This window comes from Pseudopipra pipra, chromosome 7, assembly GCF_036250125.1.
Source record: "Pseudopipra pipra isolate bDixPip1 chromosome 7, bDixPip1.hap1, whole genome shotgun sequence".
Taxonomy (NCBI): Eukaryota; Metazoa; Chordata; class Aves; order Passeriformes; family Pipridae; genus Pseudopipra; species Pseudopipra pipra.
In genome coordinates, this window is record NC_087555.1 from 30,404,312 (window position 1) to 30,425,339 (window position 21,028).

The 21,028-nt window shown below is 39.7% G+C and overlaps 2 protein-coding genes and 1 long non-coding RNA gene across 4 annotated transcripts in view; 1 reads left to right on the forward strand and 2 right to left on the reverse strand.

The window, feature by feature from the left end:
- Window positions 1–112: 112 nt before the first annotated feature.
- LMLN (leishmanolysin like peptidase) lies at window positions 113–16,350 on the reverse strand. Of its 2 annotated transcripts, none has more exons than XM_064661472.1 (17): window positions 16,163–16,350; window positions 15,741–15,838; window positions 15,606–15,636; window positions 15,007–15,089; window positions 14,431–14,548; window positions 13,538–13,716; window positions 12,768–12,873; window positions 12,402–12,496; window positions 11,437–11,554; window positions 10,399–10,506; window positions 9,592–9,668; window positions 8,332–8,442; window positions 7,512–7,644; window positions 6,753–6,912; window positions 5,843–5,973; window positions 4,905–5,115; window positions 113–4,304 (listed from the first exon to the last, which is right to left on the reverse strand). In XM_064661472.1, the coding sequence occupies exons 1-17, from the start codon at window positions 16,322–16,324 to the stop codon at window positions 4,210–4,212; spliced, it is 2,016 nt and encodes a 671-aa protein (XP_064517542.1). In that variant the 5' UTR covers window positions 16,325–16,350; the 3' UTR covers window positions 113–4,209. The 2 variants fall into 2 exon arrangements, with proteins under 2 accessions (XP_064517542.1, XP_064517541.1); XM_064661471.1 differs by having other exon boundaries at window positions 7,512–7,641; window positions 16,163–16,349.
- A 116-nt stretch (window positions 16,351–16,466) lies between these two features.
- LOC135417390 (uncharacterized) lies at window positions 16,467–18,840 on the forward strand. Its single transcript, XR_010432015.1, has 2 exons — window positions 16,467–16,667; window positions 18,406–18,840. It is a non-coding gene; the product is annotated as an uncharacterized LOC135417390 (long non-coding RNA).
- Window positions 18,841–19,027: 187 nt separating this feature from the next.
- The window catches only part of PARP14 (poly(ADP-ribose) polymerase family member 14), a 37,346-nt gene continuing 35,345 nt past the window's right edge, over window positions 19,028–21,028 (reverse strand). Inside the window, exons 36-37 of the mRNA XM_064662059.1 lie at window positions 20,583–20,757; window positions 19,028–19,314 (exon numbers count right to left, since the gene is read on the reverse strand). Coding sequence (XP_064518129.1) covers window positions 19,028–19,314; window positions 20,583–20,757 — 462 coding nt within the window. The remainder of the gene's footprint in view (window positions 19,315–20,582; window positions 20,758–21,028) is intronic.

Here is a 21,028-nt window from a genome sequence, read left to right on the forward strand (position 1 = left end):
TTCATTTTTCAACGTTCTTACAAAATAAATTACTGTTGTAATAGTGGTCCTTTACTGCGCTTACTCTTGCAGTTAAATCATCATCAGCTCTCAAAGAAAAGGACAAAAAGAATCAATTTTCTACAGACATTTTATTGATGAACAGTCTTGTCTGTTTTTTTATAACATACTTTTTTTAACCAGTAAAATAAGTAATTTTTTTACTCCATAAATAACACAAATTAGCCCTTATATCTCAATCCAGCCAAAATCAGTGTAAAATACTTAGTTCTATATTTACATTCTGTACCAAAATAGGAAACACATGTTCAAGGTCAGCCAGTTCTCCCAAAACAGTTGTTTTATCTCCAAGGTAAGCTTCATATTTGAAAGGCAACATTTGCACTTTGAAAGTCTGGTAGTGTAAGATCACATTATTCAGTGTACAAATAGCCCCAAATCCTGAAGAGCAATACACACACATGAGCAGCACCCACACAACCAGACAAGCAAAAACTGGGGCTTCAATCTCACAGGGAAAAGACCTTGAGCTGCTCAGCTGGCTGAAAGTCACTCCCTGGAAATGAGGGGAAGAAAGGACATACGATTCCCTCTCTATTGGAATACAATTAAGCAGAAAGATTTCCAGTACAGGAAGATTTAAAAACAACTGGCCCTCATGAGGAATTGTGGAGATGTCTGCTCTTAAGTGACATAAGTCTTCCCAATTTACTAATGCACAGTAGAAAGAATGAGCTGCTTTGGACTGACAGTCAACTAACGGGGGACATGATTCTCTTTCAGTAATTAACCTACACCAAAGGCCATGACAGTCTCCCAAGACCTCAACTCATTTCAGGAGGAATGAATTGCTGCTTTTCAGTGTAGTTTTACCTGCTGCATTCTCCAGCCAAAAGCTATAATTATTTCTTGTAATTGAAACACTAGAAAAATGTGTTCCTAAAGTATGACTTCCCTCGACTTCTAATTGAAATGCTTTGAACTACTGGGGTCAGAAAAGTCCACAAGACTAATTTGTTTCCCTAAGCAAACATGGAATGTTTTTTTAAAAATTAAAACTGTGGACACTACATACTGAAAATGTTTCTACTACAGGTGAGCTACTTCATGTATCTCTTAGCACAACTTGTAGGGCTCCTGGTGCCCCATTTACTCTGGTGAGAACACAAAGGCTTAACTGGGCTACATTTCAAAGTTTTCAGGATAAGAGATGCACAATAGGATAGACTGGCCACCTGCAGTCAGGACACCTAACGGAGTTGCCTGCAAACTTCGTATTTATTTAAAAGCAATTCTGATTTTTACAGCATAAACTACACTTAAGGCTACACAGCTGATTGGTATAAAGCTACATTTTTAGCTATGTTCTACACCCAAAAATGGCTTATGCTTCCTACTGTATTTACTTTATTCTTAGAAGCCTGAGACGTTTTTACTTAATTCATCTTAAGATTTGGAAGTTCACAGCAGGCTAGAAGCTGAATGCAAAGACAAACACAACTGAGGTAGTCAGCTTTACTCAAATATTCTTTATGATGATTACCAGTTTGTTGTCACTTAAAATTGAACTTGACACATTCCTTGGCAGTTCCCACAAGGCTACAGCTGCTAACAGCTGCTAACCCACTGATGGGATACAATACATTGCATTTTTCTGACTGGAGTACTTTCCCCACCCGACCCCCCAAAGTCACGTCCAGTTCTGCAGTTCACAGCCAGCTGAAGGGCTGCACACCAAAGAAATTACAACTGAAATCTCAGATTATTAAGGCAGTAGCAGTTTTACTTCACTGGATTCACTGATGCAGCTACTCAGCAGGTACTGGTGACCCTGACCACAAGAGCTCCCATAGATTTTTCCCTGTCAGTACAAAGCACTATAGCCCCTTTCTTTAATTAATGCATACAATTCAGAAGTAGGTAAGCATCGACTTTCTAAGCCATCTTTCAGTTAATTCTCAGGGAGAGAGATTAAAAGAAGAAAAACTCTCAAGATAAACAACTGTGTAGAAGATAAAAATATTCAATTAAATATAACAAATCTCACATTTACACAGACAGGAGACCAGCATATCAAATACTGAGCACAATAAATTAACACCAGTTAAAAAGTTTAACAGGTATAAAGTTAACCAGAAAGTTCAGACAGTGCAAATATTCCTCAGTAAGGAAAAATAACCAGTAATTTTTTTTCAAGTATCAAAAGCATTGTTGTTGAGTGATACCATTTCAACTGTATTATTGCACAACAGAAAAAATACAATATCAAGCTCTGAGACCTAAGATGTATTCTCAAACCTTTATGTTTCCAAGGAATCAATTTACATTGACTGTTCTGTGGACATATGATTAGTGTTCACTTATCAATCTTAGTGTTTCGTAATTTGAACTTGCACAAATTTAAAGCATTAGAGTCCTGACTTGTATTGCTTCTCTGAAACACTGGTTTAAGTCTAGCCTAGGCCTTGTATAATTCAAAGCAAACTTAACTTGCAGTCAAGAAGGGGACATGACCCAGTGCAAGGTACTCTCAACTGTGATGCCTTCAGACAGTTTTAGGTTGCACCTTACTTGCCTCAGCAGTGTCGTAAGAGTTTCTTTAAATAAAAAAACCAACAAACAAGTCCAGTAGGCACTAAGAATTTCTTACAATCACGATGGAAGTCCTTTAATAATTTAAAGTTTAATTATAGCTAAATAAAATTTACTCCACCTCCCTACCTTCCATTTTAGAAAGGGATCCAGTCACTGACAATTCTAATATCACAGCACATTTAAGAAGCAGAGTAACATCATCTTTGCACTTTTTTAGTGCACTGGGCATGTCCATTCCCTCAAGTTTAACACCCTTCCAAGTATGAAAACTATCCTAAAAGGACAGACAGTGGATTGAATCACGTGACAGTTTCTTTTACTCTAAACGGGACTATTTGTTATACATTATAAAACCATCCTTACAAGGGTCCTACAGAGCAGCTCTCCTTAGCTTGATATTTACTCCCTTCCTTCCTCTTCTATATTTTCTCATTATTAGTTTTGTAGCAAAGTGTACCCGCAAGTGTTTCAAAACGTCTGATTCTCAACTTATTGCAAATACTCAAATAATCCATAGTATTTACATGTGCAAGAAAAAGTGGAGGTGGAAAATAAAAAAAAGGAAAACAGATTAGATTTTCCTTACACATTCAATATAGTTTTTGGTCTAGAGACATCATCATGGTCCTGTAAGATTATAGCTGCCATTGCTACTGGTTTGCCCTTCAACAAAAAGTGAGAACATTTGCAGTTATGTTCATGCTATTTAAGAAACAATAACGCCATTATTCACTACTTAAGAAACAAACCAACAAAATAAAAAATGATCATAAATTCTATGCCAGTTTTACAGTCTGGATATCAGTACTGAAACGTATTTGCCCAGCAAATTACTCTGAGAATATTCAAATATTTTATGTGTTAAATTTCACAGTAGAACTGGCACATGCTAAATGAGAATGGGATTTCTAGACAGTTGTCTTCATTATCAGTCTGAAACTCCATTTTGTGCATGTAGGTATATGCAAATGAACCCCAAGAATTAGCTGCTTTACCTAGTATGAATTCTGAGAAGCCTCAAAGCTGCAAAATCAAGTTGTGGTGACAACTGCTAACCACTGGTCTATCCCATTAAATTATTCCTTCACCCATAAATTGTAAGAATTGACAAAACAAACAAATTCTCAACCTGTTCAGGCCTGGGTTATTAGCAGTGACAACAACTTATTTTTACATGGCTTTCGACTAAACCACTGAGGTATATTTCCAGTTTGAGGATACTTTGCTACCAGTCACACAACAGACATAACAAAAAAAACAAAACAACCCTCAGTTCTATTACAGAAGAGTTCTTGTTGCAGATCTTAACTGAATTGCCAGGTAGTCTAACACAGTTGGCATAGTGGATCTTGCTACTGAGTCAAAAAAACCAAAGGTTGCAATTCAGGAAAATACTGGCACTTATTGAGATGACAAGGTAAATTTTCCTCCTCTCAAAACTCTGGCTGCTTTTGTCAGCACCTCCCTGACTACTGTCTGCACCAATACTTGGCAGGAGAGATGAGGTTCAGCAGAAGACAGCTTCCTGCAGAGACAAATACTTTGTGCTCCACAGTAAGGAGTGCAACATAATAGTGTATCATCTCGGAACATCTTCTGGCCCCGAGCTTAACTCTATGCACAGAGAAACAATCCTGTTAGCAGGGGAATTAAGTTGGCCATCAGTAGCCAAAGGGTTACCGCCAGGCTGGACGAGCAGGAGCACAAGTCTAAAATAAAAACAAACAAACAAAAAACCATAAAGCTTATAAATTTTATATTTAAAAAGAAGATAAAATAACAAAGAGAACACTAAAAACCATGAAAGAGCTTAAGCAAACTTCTTGACTAAACATTAACTGGTATTTAGTGAATTAAGCTTTTTACCTCCCTGAAAAAGAAAACTGACTCCGATCTTTCGTGTGCTGGATTACAACACTAACACTGTCAATGGGAAGTTACACAAGTGAGAACTCACTTTCCACGAGGTGACAGTTTTTAAGATTATAATAACGATATGGCCTTCAAAACACAGACTGGATTTCCTGGTAAATTCCCAGGCAAAAGCTAGATTCCTGGGATGATTACCAGGAGACATGACATGAAGGAGTTATGTTTCAGACACATTTCTCCTGTGTTAGCCACCATTCTGCACAACTGCACAGCAAAAAGCAGGGCACCTTTGCTATCTTCCTTTACCTCCTACACCTGGGACCTCTGAGTAGCCATGGTTTTTCTTTCCTGCTCCCAACAGTCAGAGCTGACACAAATCTTTGAAATTTTCAGATATCGAACATTAAAGTTTCACTTCAGCAAATAAGGCAACCTACCAATGGGTGCAGCTCTTGTTAGGTTAGAAGCTGGAGGATCCCGCTCTGGGGGGCAGGAGTCACAGAAGTCAGAACAGGCTGGGCAGAGCAGATTCCCAACGTGTATCCAGCCATTCATCTGGATGCTCACAGTTAATACCTGACCTGAGCGGCTGCACAAGTACGCAGTGTCCTTGACCCAAACATGCAGCCCTTGTGGAGAACAAGAAACCTTAAAATAAAAAAAGAGTCAAGTCGGTGTTACAGTTTATCATAGCGGGGGTTTGGAGGCTCTTTCAATAAGTAAATAGGACATTCAGTAAACACATGGTATTAGAGCACAGATGAACTGCAGGTATTTTAATGCACTCAGAGCAACTATTCGGTTCAGGAATGCTTTAAAGCACTGACCGTACTCCTTTTGTGCAATGATGCAGATCATCAACTGAGAATGAGTAAAATTTGGCTTCTGCTCATGTCTACTTTTTAGTTGTGCAGCTGTTGAATGTGACACCTTTAGTGAGATAGTCCTGAAGAGAATGAGGATAATGAAAAATAAGTGACATGTGCACAGTGCTTTCCACCTCTGAAAAATCAGAGTGACTAATTAGCATTAAGCTTCAACAACAGAACATTTCATATAATTATTCCTTCTTACCCCAGTGACACTTTCTCTTCAGCTAAGACAGATGACATCCCTAGCAAGACTGGGAGTAACACACAAGCCATCCCAGAGGTCACACACTTAACTTAGCTAAATTACAGGCTTATGGTTGGAAGATAATTGTTTTCAAAGCATGTCAAATGATCTAGAGATTTGAGGTACAGAAGATCATGTTCAGTGTGCAGATGCAAAGTTCTAAGTCATAGCTGACATTTTAGACCTGGCTTTTCTCCTAAGTGTTACTTAAGAAAAAAAAAAAAAAAAAAAAAAAGATAAAACCCCAGCACATACTTACTTGGTAACATCCACTACCCCAGTCAGGGTAACTGAGTTTCCTCCTGCACTGTTCCATAACAAAAGCAGATTTCTGAATAAGACATACAGAGTTTGGTCCATATTTCTCTGCACCATAGTTTTTGGTAGGATCTAAGGTAGAAGGAATATACTGAATTGCAACTTACTAGAGAAACAAAGTCCACATCAACTTAAAAGCCTATAATGGTCAATATCTCCACATGCAATTTAAAGTTTACTTTTGGAATATTTCAGACCCTTAATCATCATCAATTTGGGAATTATACCATCTTGAAAATAAAGTGGGAAGAAACACAAGATTTTAAAACCAAACAAACCAGTCAACTAACCACAAAAAAACCCCAACCAGCAAGCATTTTCCATCAGAACCATGTGGTTATGCTTGCCTCCAGGGAGCACCAGCTGTGATTTCTGGCTTCAGGGCAGAGGGTGTGTTTGTTTGTTTTTGATACAACTGCACAGACAGGTAATATCCTCCGGCATTCTGCAGTTCTGCAATATTGAACATCCATGCACTGCCCATATTCTGGTAATTTGCAAAGCTCCTTGCCTTGAACAAAAACCCCACAAAAGTGGAATTATGTTTCAGACACTCAAAAAACAACCAACCCACCCACCCACCCTAACCCTTTGTGTTATATCTGGATCATTTGGGGTTATTATCTGTTCTGCTCTTCGGCAATTCTTGCATTAGATGTGGGAGTCTGCCTCCTAGGTGTACAAGGTAGTACTGCTATGCTTCTAACCCCAAAAGAGTGTTTACACAGCTGGTAGGGTAAAACCCGACAAGTGAAAAAATTCACATCTAATTAGTTTGAATATACAGCAAGTCCATTTCAAATTAAGAAATGCAGTCTCTGCAATATCATATTGAAAACCTGAGAACTGACCTGGTTGGTTTTCAATTATTCTGCAGTCTGAACTGCGTTGAAATTCACCACTTAAATGCCAGCTGAATTCCTGACTAAAGGGACAATAGTCAGCAATTTCTACTGAGCCACCATAATAAGGCAACTCTTCTGCTGGTACTCCATTAAGATTGTCGAAGTACTGCAAAACAAAATACAGTAGTGAAGCAGTTTGTGCAAAGACAAGTGTACAACTGTTTTTAAACAGATCCAATCACTACACCTGTAAGAACACCAGCTGTGACACTCAGGAATGCAGTTAACAGCAACTTACAATACCCATGAACCAGAAAAAACAGAAGTATTTAAGAATATATAAATAATGCAGAGATTCACATTTGTATGTATCACTCCCCACTCCTGCCCCTGCCTCCCCTCTTTGTAATCAGTGCATTCCTTGAGATGTAAACAGAACACATTTCTTACTGTGCAGTGACACAGGGCAGCAGACTAGGGGAAGAAATACCCCAAACAAAACATTCTGAGGGATTTCTTTTACACAGCAACTTTTCCATCTGGTATTTGGTTAGATGGTCAAGAAACCTCCTTATTCTTTTATTAATATCACAAGGGGTTTTTTTCAGACTCCTTGGAATAAACTAGGCAGACATTTTTCACATTATCTACCCTTATCTACTAGTTCAGAAGAAAAAAAAACAAACAACAAAAATATAATCATCTGGCTGCAAAGCTCAACAATGAAAACACTTCAGTTATTTGTTAAAGTAAGATCCATTATACCTGATATTCCTGAGGTAACTGCTTTGGAAACTTTTGCAAGTTGCACACTGCTACTGCTCTTTGGTCCTGTCTGCAGGTTAACTGCAAAGGATTACTCCTCAAAGTGTCGCAGTATGGACTGATTAATTGCCTCCTCAAAAAAGAAAGAAAAAAAGAATAAAAATCCCACCAGATCACTTTAACTGCTTTACATTAACAGTCTGTCTAGATTCTTTGTTCCCATTCTCCCCTAGTTCACTCAATGACACAAAGAAGCATCAACTTCTTCCCTGGAGGCTAATTACTGTTATTTGTCTGGGTATGACCTTTCAGATTATCAAGCCAGTGATCAAAATTACAATGCACTCACCTATTTAGTTTTAATGACACTGCTTTGTAAACTTTAAAAAAAATATACAAGCAAAACAGGCCCACTATGCAGCTGTGTCTTAGGAATGTATGAGTATTGAAAGGAACAAACAAGGCAGGCTTTGTTTTGAAGATGCCTATCACCTCCCTTTGTTGCTTTTAGTACAGTCTAGTAATGCAAAATGACACAGGCTGCATTTCCAATTAAAAGGGACAAAATAAGAAGGCAAACACTTTTAGATTAAGTCCTACCCATCCTCTCTGAAGCACAGCCTTCTCATAGTGTAAATGCATCCTACACCCTAAGATGTTTGGCTCTGTATTTATCGTATTGAGTGGGATGCAGTGCAGCATTCCTTGTTCATCTATATCTGCCCCTACTTCTTTTCACTGAGTTACATTTGAAGGACAAATATATAAACAAGCACCAGGGTTTCCTCTCAATTTTTTTTTTTAAAGACTGTATCCTTACTTTTGCCTCTTTTGGTCAATCCAGAATTTGCAGCTCTTCATTACAAAGTCACAGCCTTTATCGCGTCCCCAATCTAATTTCTCTGCCATGCTGTAATTTGCTTTATACCACCTGTAAAGGGATTTTAAAACGAGAATGTGAGGAATTGCACAATGATTCACGTTAATAAAGAACAAGAAATAGAGGGTTATTCAAACTGCCAAATGTAAATATGCTAAATATGCTCATGTAAATATGCTTATGTAATTTGCTTTTAACAAATATATACCACTAAGGCCAAATAAGACTTAAAAATATACTGCTTATATATGCAACGAGTAAATATGCATGCATAAGGAAAGAAGTTATCCAAAGGATAAGAAAAAAAGAAAACTTGAAGTTTTTCCCTCAACCACTGATAAGAGCCTGCACGGCCCAAGAAACAAAACTGACACCATAACCAAGAAACGAAACTGGGCAGTGACTTTCCTGGAACAAATGTATAAAAGACTGCAAAACACTCTATAGGGTGTGTGTATTGGTGAGGCCCCCTTTTGCACCCAGCGCTGCTTTGCTCATTCATTATCGAATAAACAGCCTTGCTGCTAAGAATCCTTGATTACTGGCTTCATTTATAACAAGAATATAGTTACTTCAAAAATTAGCGTTCTGGTTAATAAAACTCAGCTCAAAGAACTTCGTACTATGCCTTAAGGTCTCCAAATTAAGAAAAAGGGAAACTGCATCCCCTGCATGTAACAAAATATACTACAATTACACTGTTTTTCAAGCTCCCAATGAACTAGAAGAAATTTCATGATCTGCAAAGGAACAATGCATACAGAAAGATGACATTTTAGGCAATTTCTGCTTTCTATCTGCAAGAAGAGCTGAGGAAAAAAAAATCAAGATGTACTGTATGCAACTAGAGAAGACTTACATCAGGAGAAAAAGTAAACAGACTCTACAAACAGTACTATGCATTGCATAGTACTATGCATACTATGCATACTATGCATACTATGCATTACATAGAAGGCTCTCTACCCTTCCACCTCCAAAATTTAGCTTTTTAAGGCTAAATTAAGAATGGGTTTTGAAGTACATGAAGAAAAAATAACATACGGGGTCTAACTCCTTGTTTAGTGTAATGCCAGTTATGATGATTAGCTGCTGTGCTGCAGATGGGTAAGTACAAATGCATCAATTCTAAATAAGATCAAGTACAATGAAAACCAAACACAAATGAACCAAACCCCAACCCCTATTCTTAATTCCTACCCTGTGTCTTCCATTAATGCCAAGGTGATCCTGGAAAAGACTCGATTCTGAGTATGGGATCCAGTCATTGCTTCATTCTGAAAGTTACCAGTTACTATTAGTAAGCCACTGAAAATCATCATTGTAAGAAAATCCTTCCTATGAAAAGGCATTTTATTTCCTGTCTCTTTTTACTACTGACAATCAAATCCCATCCTCCTTCATAAAAGGTCTGTCCTGAAGCATTTCCCTTCTAGGTTACCTCACTGCATACACCAGTGACTAGAAAGTGTACCTCTGCCAAAAACCTAACACAGCACAAACTTATAAATAAAAATTAGTTTAAATGTCAGGAGGAAAATAAGTGTTTTCTTGATCAGACAAGGTTCTGGAAGACAGATGGCAAAAGCCAATGCCAGGGCACATGAACAGAGATGAAGTCAAGGTAATGAAGAGTGATCACATATTTGATATATGAAGCAGAGGGCAACAAAGCTGAAATGATTCAAAGGACTATGCCCCTTGCACTAAAAAGGGAGCAAACCTCCTCAAAAGGGTAAATGGCAGACAGAAGTAAGAGACATTTAGTTTTTCAGTAAGCATCTCAAACTCATACTCTGAGACTTAGCAAAAAGGTTAAGAGATAAATGTCCCATTTCTGGATAAATTTAAGTATTTAAGTGTTAAGTACTGTTTGTGATGTATTTCAGTGAGGTTTGATACCCCTGGATTTTCAAGGCTCAAGTAGGTACCACACTAAACCTAAAAATCAAGGTGGAGGGAACAGACATTCCCACATCCCCTTTCATTCCTAGTGTCAGCACTAACCTCCAACAGTCTCTTCTCCCAGTGATTGAGCTCAGTACCCATGCCACCTTGATTTTCAAGCTCCATTCCCTCTAGAATTGGACAATTAAAATGTTTTCGAGCTTCTTCCTAGAAAGAAAACATTTACAACTCTCAAAATATTGAGATAGAGACCCACATGCAGTCCTACTGCTCTATAATTATCTTTTAAAAGTATTTCAGCATTTCGTTTTCTACTATTTTATTTTCTTCTCAGTGTAAAACACTTCTACTCAGAGGCTGACTAAGCCACCAAGCACCCCAATAGAGAACCTAACACTCTGCCTACTCATCTCCTGGTAATAAATGAGCAAAACGAGGGGTAATTAATCCAAGTTTGCTCTATATACTGTGTTAGATTTAAAACAAACAAAAAGATTATCTGTGGCCAAATATGATTAACAGTACAACTTATTTAAAATACCAATTTATTACACTTGAGTATATGTTCTTTTGATAGCACAGAGGGAGAGTCAGAGGCATGGGAAGCAAGAAAGATTTCCAAGAAAACTCAAGGAATTTCTTTTTAAACATGACAAAACGTTAACTATATTATTTTGTAATCAATAAAATTAGAGAAAATATTAAAACTGCTTTTAAAGAGAAAAGTAGAAAACAGAATGATCTTACAAATGAGAAAAGCAATGACAATGCTATCTGTTAAAGGAACAGGAATTCTAGGAGTCTAAGTCTGCAGGAAAATATCTAAAGAGCAGGATTAAGGAATCTCTTCAACATCAGTTTTGCTTAACCTGTCATAATTTACTTCCCAGTGCCTTCCTTGTCTCTCAGTATTAAGTCAATTTATTTATTTCATACTGTCTGCCACCCATTTTCCACTTTGGATCCACCCTCTCAACTAATTACACAGTCTTAACAGAGTAGGCTTTGGGCCATGCTTTCAGGGAAAGGGTATTCAACGGTAGGTTATTACTTCTTAAAGAGTAAGGAATATTTTATGACTCGAGAAACATGATGGGAACCTTGGCACAGGAAGTTTAGAAGTTACTCCACACTTACGACTACACGAGGCGTTACCAGAAGGTGAACAGTGTGCCGCAGCATTTTGCCACCACGTACGTCCCATAACCTCACTGCTCTGTGCACGACTTTATTGCTCCACTGATACAAACCTAGGCTGCAAGGAGAATGCTCTGGTTACAAACCTTTCCCACAAAGACTTGCTACTGTGAAAAGATTTTTCGCCGTAAGAAACAGAGTCACGGATAACCTCTGTGCTCCCTCAGGCTTTCTAAATTAAAAATTTTATTATGCAACATTTCTCCTTTTTAAGATATGTGTTCATTACACACACAACTCTGATTTAACAAGGCAAAATAAGATTATTAAAAATATGTCTATAAACTCAAGATATGTTTTTGACTGTTACCAAGAGGGTAAGAAACGAAATTCAAAATCTCAGAATGGCTATTATAAAAAGGCGAACAAAGAAGGCTCTCTACCCTTCCACCTCTGAAAAAAATCTCTAGAAGAACATTTCTACCACATCAACTAAACAAAGGAAAAAAAAAGCAAATTGCTCATTCTATAACAAGTCAGAAAACTCATACAGCAGACTACACACATTGCCAGTTCCGCATAACTATAAACCTTGAATGATACATATCTTAAAAACAAACTGCACTGACATGAGGCAGCCTACAGAAAACACAATTCTCCATTCAGAGAGGTGTTCATCAGCATCAAAATTTAGGCACAGGTCATTGTAATGCTTCAATTCAAGTCTCCTGATAAATGAAATCCTGTCTTAATTTGCAATACATGTGGATAATACAAGTACTCAATAGCAGTGTAAAGAAAGACTAAAAAACCACCACACATACCAATGCTTGAACATAATACAGGCAAAGTGCTCTAATAACGGAATGGAGTTGGATTTTCAACAGGCAAGAACACATCCTAAAAAGGCAACAGGAAAATATCCTTCAATGGGAGTACCAAGAGGTCCGAAAAACATGTAATACCTTTCATTAAAAGGAGGCAGTCCATCTGCATATCTTGGTGTCAAAGGTTTTCCATCATCATCACGATAAAATGCAAACAGTCCAGCAGAGAACCCCTTCAGGTTAAAAAACAAGCACATGGAAACCTTTGGTAAGACATTTACATCCAAACTCAAATGCCATGAAAGAGTCCCCATGCCAGCACAGATACACTGCAAGTAGCACATACACTGCAAGTAATGTGCTCCAAGGCAAATAACACATAAATTCAAGGAGGCAAAGCAAGAGCTTTCCTCCATCAAACATCCTCCTCTTACAACAAGCTGGAGGCATGGGAGCAAGCAGGCACCAATTTCAGGGAAACACATTTTATAACTCAACTCTCACCAGTGCATGGATTATCTCATGTTTCACTGTAGACAACATGCCAATGAATTCCTGAGCTTGCGTTGAAATCATATTTGGACACAAGTTGGCATATCCTGCTATTGGCCTGGAAGACAGTTTTAAAGTTAAATGGGTTTCAGTAAAATACTAGCAAATTCAAATCACATTCACTTGAAGCAGTAGAAGATTAAAGAAAATACAGACTAATGTAAAAATAAGTCCTTCCAAACAACTTACCCAATAATTTATAAATGTTTTATCTGTTAAGGATTCAGTGACTAGTTTACTGTTGGGATGGGGAGAGGTGGGATCAACCAATCTCTACACTCAGTGTTCTGCACAGGTGTTAGTGACAATAGCCTAAGAGATCTGAATTTAGGTAAGACCCTACAGAGGTACAAAGCCTGTGACAGCGACTACAACTGAGCTGGAAACAAGAGCCATGTAAGCAGAGCCACTTGCATTCTCCTTTAAGTCTGTGAACACATGACTCCGTGAACACATGAACACATGAAGCACTCCACCAGAAAGAGGATCTTGAGATAAAGTTTAGGCATTAACAGTGGAGGATTAGCTTTAACTCATGTGACTCAACTTTGCAAGTTAAGCACTATTTGATGGCTTTGTGTTTTTACATAAATACAGCACTTGTCTATTTCAGTAATGACTCCTACCTTGTTATACAACACAAGCAAACAAATTCCACAACTGAACAATGAAAAAACTTGGAAGCTTAATTAAAAAAAGTTTGCAACAGAGGGAATACTTGCCTGTCCATTTCAGCTTCCAGTTGGCAGTAGGCTGCATATGCAATGATATTTTCATGGCCACACCTTTCAGTAGTGAGAGCACTAACGTAGAGCACAAAGTCAGCATCTCGAACCCCTTCTTGGTCAGGTAAGCCAGTGGGCCTGCGGTGCCAGTCACTCTCGTTGTACACCCTGCATTGCTTTCCAATGTTCAAATGGAACAATTAATACACTTTATCTATGATCAAAATTTCGTACGACAATTTAATTAGCTTGAAACTGAGAATAAATCCCATTGTAAAACAGCAGAAGGTAAGAAAACGCCCTATGAAGAGAGTAAACAAAACCAGAGCCAAGGAATAGCTTTCAAATGACTGGCTCTTTTGTTTTATCAGACACCATGAAGATGGCAGCTTTAAAAAAAAAAAAATTAAAAGAAGGAGAGAAAGAAATCTACTGATCACATCTGTAGCTGAATCAAAAATTCATGCAGGCAAACATGTCAGAAGCATTTCCTGCACCATGCTGTCGGGTCAGTGGATAACCTCTTCAAACAAGGACTTAAAAAAAAAAAAAAAATCAACACTTACTATTAACTCTGTGAAAATCCAACTCGTTGATCAAGGTGAATAACAAGCTGACTAGCAGCAGTTTAATAAGCTTCAAATCTCATCCTCTCTGTGCACGTCATTACAATGCAGGCTTAGAAAACAGTAACTAGTCCAGTTTTATTTGACTTTTGGCTCAACAACATAAACTACAGAACTCCCATTAACTTAAGGTGTTCTATTCAGATTTAGTGATCTCCCACAAAGAGGTCACTTATGCACAGTTAGCAATATTTACTTTTTCATTAATTTCCACAAACAATAATCTTTCAAAGATTACTTCAAAGATTGGACAGCTGAGCTTACCTGGAGGTGTTCCTCAGGAACTATAACTGGCCCACATCTCGTATGGTCTGCACAGGCTTTTTGGCAATATCTGTGAGGGTCAGCTTTCCTCCTTAAATATTGGTTTGTCACACATTGCCTTCAATGAAACATGAAAGACAGTCAGCCACTGTTTTATTATTAGAACAAAAGTCTAGAATAGTCTGAAAGTATTATACTGGTATTTTAATAAAACTTTCACAGTGAAAATTGTTAGTTACACTGCTAGGGAGGACATAATGCTTCCAGCTGTTAATGGTGCATCCACAGGTTCAAAGAGAGATTAGGAACAGGTTCATAAATGGGGTACATATAAAAGGGAACTGGGAGCATGTATAGCCTTCAACATCTCTGACACAACAAAATGCAGGGGTCGATAATGAAAGGTTGGTAGACTTGTGTACACGCCCTAAAAGAGCATCTGCTACTCCCCTGGGTCAGGTGGTCTGATTCAGGAGGGCATTTCCTACACTCTTATTCTATTCTACTTTTAAAAGCCATACAACACAATGTTAAATATCAAATATAGCAAGTGATTTTCAACAAACTTTCACCTACCTGCTTAGTAATATAGTACTTGTGGATTTGCGCACTTGAAACGTCTTCTCCAAATAAGATATAGCTTGGGGGAAGAGTTTGTTCTGAACAGGACAAAAAAAATCAAAGTCACCCACTAGCAGTGCAGACACAACTCACCTGAAAGGCACTAACTATCGACTTACATGAAATTTGCCAGATGTGGTGGTACAGCAGAATAGGGGAAACCCAGACTCCCCAAGAAGTTCAATTACTATCAACATATTGAAGAAATATTTTGTTTCAGTATTCTCATATTTTGTTATTGGAATGACAAAATGGAAAGGGAGCCAGTATTAATTTCCATGTACAGCTTCAAAGAGGCTTTTAAAAACTACATGCTCATTTCTTACTGATACCTTTGCACCCTGGGATACAGCAAACACCTGTCAAACTACAGTCTACAGAACACTGGAATTATTTCGAATAGAGGCATAATCTATACACAAAGCCTTGGTTTCCTCGACTAGAGGATATTAAATGGCTGGTATTCAAAGCTTCTAATTAAATTGACCTTAAACTTAATTTTATGCATATAATAAAATATGTAGGCACAAAACCGGGAAGCAAATATAACATACCTTTATAAGATGTCTTTTCTCAGTCAGCAAGCTACATTTAAAAAACAAAACAATCAAGCTTTAGTTGTAAGGTTTCCATTCTCAGCCACGGAGACAAAAAAAAAAAGAAAGAAGCTGCCACAACATTATACTCACTTCTCAACACTAGTGTCATATACAATCTTAATTCTGAGCTGTTGATCCACGTTTCGCTTCGAGACATGATTTTCCTTGAGAGGAACTTGAAAGACAACCTGGCGAGGAGAGGTACGGGCCGCTGGATGAGGCAGCTCAGCGGGACAGACACAGCACCCCGAGCCCTGTGCTCCCTCTCACCGCGGCAGCACCGCTCCATCAGCCCCTTCCAGCCCCTTCCCGACCCTTCCCTCACCGGGGAGGAACCGCCCCGCGCCCGCCCGCCGCCGTCACCGACCACACCCGGGGCCGCGGGGCCAAACCCGGCACAGCCCGCCGCGGGGAAGCGAGGACGGACCCAAACAGCGCGACCGGGGAGCGAGGGACCATCTGCTGCCCAGCACCCCCCCACCGCCGCCTGAGGAGCCCCGCGGCGGCCGCACCTGGTCACGGCTGGGCACATGGTGGTCACAAGAGGAAGAACCGGAGGGAGAAGGAAGCAGCAGCAGGAGCAGCAGCAGCAGGAGCCCGGCGGTGAAGGCGGCGAGCCCCGGGCGGGAGCGGCGGGCGGCGATGGCGCGCCCGCCGCCCGGCTCGGCGGCCATCTTGGAGTGCCCGTCCGCCGCGTCGCCATGGAGGCAGCGCCGGGGGAGCGGCCCCCGCCAATGGGCGGGGGGGGCGGGGCGGCGGCGGCGGGCGCTGCTGATTGGGCGCGGCGCCTCGAGGGGCGGGGCAGGCGGTGAGGGGGATCCGGGGTCTCGGGAGCTCTGGGTTTGGGATGGGCTTCCAACATCACCGAGTCCAGCAGCTAAGTCAGCGCTGCTGTGCTCACCACTAAAGCATGTCCCCGAGCGCCACATCTACACGTGATTTTAGCGCTTCCAGGGACTGTGATTCCACCGCTTCCCCGGGCAGGCCGTTCCAATGCTCGACCACCCTTTCTGTGAAGTAATTTTTCCTAATATCCAATCTAAACCGTTTGAGGTTTAAACCAATTAGGCTATTTCCGCTTGTCCTGGCTCTTGTAACCTGGGAGAAGAGACCGACCCCACCTGGCGACAACCTCCTGTCTGGTATTTGTAGACTGATAAGGTCACCCCTGAGCCTCCTTTCGTCCAGGCTGAGCCCCTCCAGCTCCCTCAGCTGCTCCTCACAAGACTTGTGCTCCAGACCCTTCCCCTGCTCCATTGCCCTTCTCCGAACATGCCCCAGCACCTCAATGTCTTTATTGTCCTGATGAGCCCAAAACTGAACAGAGGATTAGAGGTGCCTCACCAGTGCTGAGCACAGGGGGACAGTCACTGCCCTGGTCCTGCTGGCCACACTATTCCTGGCATTCTTGGCCACCTGGGCACACACTGGCTCATATCCAACCATCTGTCAAACAGCACCGCCAGATCCTTCTCTGCCGGGATTTCATTTTTCATACACAGTAGTCTTTTTCCAGCTTCTCAGTCCACAAACATTGTACAACACAGTATTCATTAGTTTCTAATATGAAAATGACTAAAGAAGCTTCTACCACCAGCACCAGGGATAAAATTCATCTGTGTTTTTGTAGTGCTCCATCTTGCAGCTCCTGCTGCTTTCCAAGGTCTTCAGGTATAATGAGGGCCACACAGATAGAAAGTGGTGGCTCACTCCACAGCTCGGTGACAGCAGCAGGAGAAGCCAGTGGATGGCTGGTGCTTTCAGCTAAACTGAGTTGCTCTGGCTGCTGCAGTGTTTCCACAGGACAGAAAAGCACCAGAAAAAGCAGAGAAGGAAGAAAAGCATCCTCACCTTTTCACAGGGAGCAAAATCTTTTAAACCAGGAGTGGGTTAAACTTCGTTTAGCTTTAAATGGGAATTTATGCAGGACATTCATCTGAAGTGCTGCATGGGCATCTGCTGTGAAGAGCAGAAATTTTTTACATTGCCACCTACAGATACTGTAAGCCCTTTTCCCCTTTCCAGGCAATGAGAACATCACAGTGGGGTTTTAAGACATCCTGACAGCTATTTGCAGCGCAGGTCTTTCTTAGACTAAGGCAGAGTAATTTCACCTGGAGTTTGCATGCACAAACCTGTCACATGGACAATACAGTAAAACAATTTTGTCTTCTAAACCTTTATAGCATATACTCAAATGTAAAGCAACAGTCTAATTGAGGTGTGTTCCTTTGTGTAAACAACTCAACAGTACAACGTAGCTGTTTAAAATTACTTTTATTAAAACTGTGCATACAGCTTCTGATTGGCAGTTGTAAGAGTATCACCTGATTAACTGCACAGCATGCAAAGATGTACAAATGTCATTAGTTACTTGTTTAGGAGAACTTTAAAAAATTTCAAGTTGTTTAAGCATGATGAATTATGCCCCTGTAATTGACACTGCAAATTAGGGAATAGATCTATAGAAGGGTTAATGTTTCTGCACTGATAAGACAAAATTAAAAGTCCCTGTTTATGGTCTTGAAAATTGCAGAAGCAGTGATTTTGTATGTGAGCTTGATGTAGGTAATCCAGGGTACCATGGAGAACTCCCCTAAGAAACAGGTATGACTACCTGTTGAATATGGTATGAATATCAACGCCCAGTAATCTATACCTAGGGAATAAGAAAGTATGCCATAACAGGGTAAGGGGGGGGTGAAACAATGAGTGCAAAGTGAATGTTAAATATTGGAAATTTTTTTTCTTCCAGACTTTCAGCACCAACAAGGGTGAGTGGATTCCTGAGAATGACTGAAAACTCTGCTGGTGAGTGAGGTTATTAAAATCATAGAATCATAGCACTGTTTAGGTCAGAAAAGACCTTTAAGAATCTCTCAGCATGGAGCATTTTGAACAAATCTTCACAGGGAGCCAAGCACTTGGTGCTGTGCATTGTCATTTCTAGAAACAGGCTGTTGTACCACTGCTAGAGGCAATGTTGTAAGATGCCTTTTGTACATGGTGAATACTGGAACATGGTAGGTACACTGACCTACCTTATGCCACTTATTTCTGGCCATAGGTAAGGCAGAGCAGCTCCCTCTCCTACCACTCTCCTCTGCCATGCACAGGAAAAGATTCGAGCTGTTCTCACAGCTCTTGCCTACATCTCTGCATAACTGAATTTGAAATGTGAATATTGAAATGTGAATATTGAAATAGCAAGTCCAAAAATACTTGCTTATGTTAGTCCTCATTGAAGACATTGAAACACATGGATAGATCAATAACTACCTAAAGAAACCTAAACATAAACAAGAATAAAGAATTGCCCTGTTAATTCACACATGTAAAAAGGCACTACAATTTTCCAGACTATTAAGGTTGTTCTATTATTTGAAAGTAATAAGGTATTCCGGATATGCCTGAATGTCATTAAAAATGACAAAAATTGTTGGATTAGACTCATTATCAACTACGCTGTCATACAGGTCAGTAGGATCTGCTGGGTTCTTTGGTGGTGGAGTGATTAGTCCAGCCTTCCCAGCACAGTACTCCCCAGTGAGGACCCGAGCCAAGTACATGTGTTTTTTGCCATTCACATCCGGAACAGAATACTGATTCTGAGCAGAATAACTTGCATGAGCAGCAAAGTAGGTTCCATTTCCAATGGCTGCAGCTGTTTGGAAAGACAACATTTTCAAATAGAGTTAGTGTTCTTATTCTCAAAGGAATCTCTAAAGCTCCCCCCTTTTTGTTTTAACTCTGCAGATGTTATAAATTTAGTGAGAGTTTTAAACAGAAAAATCCATAATAATCCTTTGTATCAGGATCAAATATGAACTCACATAGATATCAGGTAAGTATCAGTGCCCAGGTTTTGACTACCCCCCTTCCTATGGGGAAAAGGGCTTCTCTATCTATTTAGCCTTGTTTAGCCTGCAATCAATCAAATTTCAATTCTTCAGAGACTTTTCTACTTAAAATTACTATATAATTGCCATTACAGTTTTCTAGTCACACTTCCCAGCAAGTTAGAGGAATCACATGTCGTTGTCTGAGACAAACTTCTTTTTTCTGACACTGGTAGAAAGCTGTTCAAGACAGACAGGTCCTTCCTGTCTGGCTGCTCTGATGTTTGGATACTTTTGCTTGGCTACCCAGCCTGACAGAAGGGAAGCTGCCTTTCCATCGTAAATCATGTCTGAGATGAAAAAGTGGATGTCAATACTGACAAACAGAGAGAGGACATGGGGATCTAGCGCTCTTACTTTCTGAGTAAATCCAACCTCCTGACAGGAAAGTGAAATTACATCTCCACTGGTCATGTTTTAAAAAGAAATTGTGGCTGCCATTCCTACCTGTGCACAACCTGATATATTTTGTGTATGCTGGGCTTCATTTATTCAAGAAAATCTCAGTGTAAGGACCTCCAGAGGATCTGGGCAGAGAAACGTCTACTTTTGGATCCAGACCACACCAAAGTGTCAACTAGATCTGAGTTAAGCTGCCCAGCTCACTCAAGATCAAGTCAGCCCTAGGCATGTACAAAGAAGTCTTAAGGGAGAAGACATTAAGAATAGAAATTAAGGACTTTTGAAGTAAGGTGATGAGGCCTCTAAGAGCAACTAGCACCTCAATTCAGTCTAAGTTCCACTTCTTTGGATCCTGTCCTTTATCTTTGAATGCTAGTAAATAATAAACATGAGTGTACTAGAGCAACTGGACAAAACAATCTTTGAACTAAGGCAGAGCGTCTTTATTTTAAATATTTAATAATTGTCTATTAAATAATTTCTCTATCATACAGATTATTCTCTGGAGTTATTTATTATTTTGTTCTCCAATTTCATTCAGTCTTCATGTTGTGCTGACAGCACTATAATGTTGACAGTCCATAACACCCATACATGTCTAGGAAATGGACTGATTTGAATAATGACTCACCATTCTTTCCAGCAAATCCGCGATTAAATCCACAGTGGTTGATCGTGCTCAGTGAGGATGCAGCTGTCCCATGAAATAGCAACTTCTCATTATTTTCCCTTTTGTTCTTTTTACAGATAGATTTTTTTTTTATTTGGTATGTCTGCCAGAGGAAGGGATTTTGTACTCTTTCAATCTGCAAAATTACAAAATTAACTATATTTATCCTGGTAGGAAGGAATATTTATCATGGCAGGAAAGCAGTAAAATGAAATCAAAGTGAAAGAATGACAGTAATTTTCACTATGCCCTGTTAGTATGTGGTTTGGTAGGGGAACTGAATATGTTACCTCCTGAAAAATCAGAAACCAAAGCACATTACAACAGATTTTCGAGCTTAGTAATTTTGAGCATACGTTTGTCTTGCCTCTCCAGTATACCAGGTACACAGCAATCATTGTGCTATG

Bases quoted from the DNA above. Each gene is read 5' to 3' on its own strand.
- LMLN (XM_064661472.1), bottom strand. From the start codon at position 16,324: ATGGCCGCCGAGCCGGGCGGCGGGCGCGCCATCGCCGCCCGCCGCTCC. The intron at 12,874-13,537 runs GCAAGTATTCCC...ACTGTCTTCCAG, and splicing joins CTGGAAGCTGAAATGGACAG to GCCAATAGCAGGATATGCCA. The intron at 10,507-11,436 runs GTAAGTGTGGAG...TTTTCTTTCTAG, and splicing joins TGGTAACGCCTCGTGTAGTC to GAAGAAGCTCGAAAACATTT.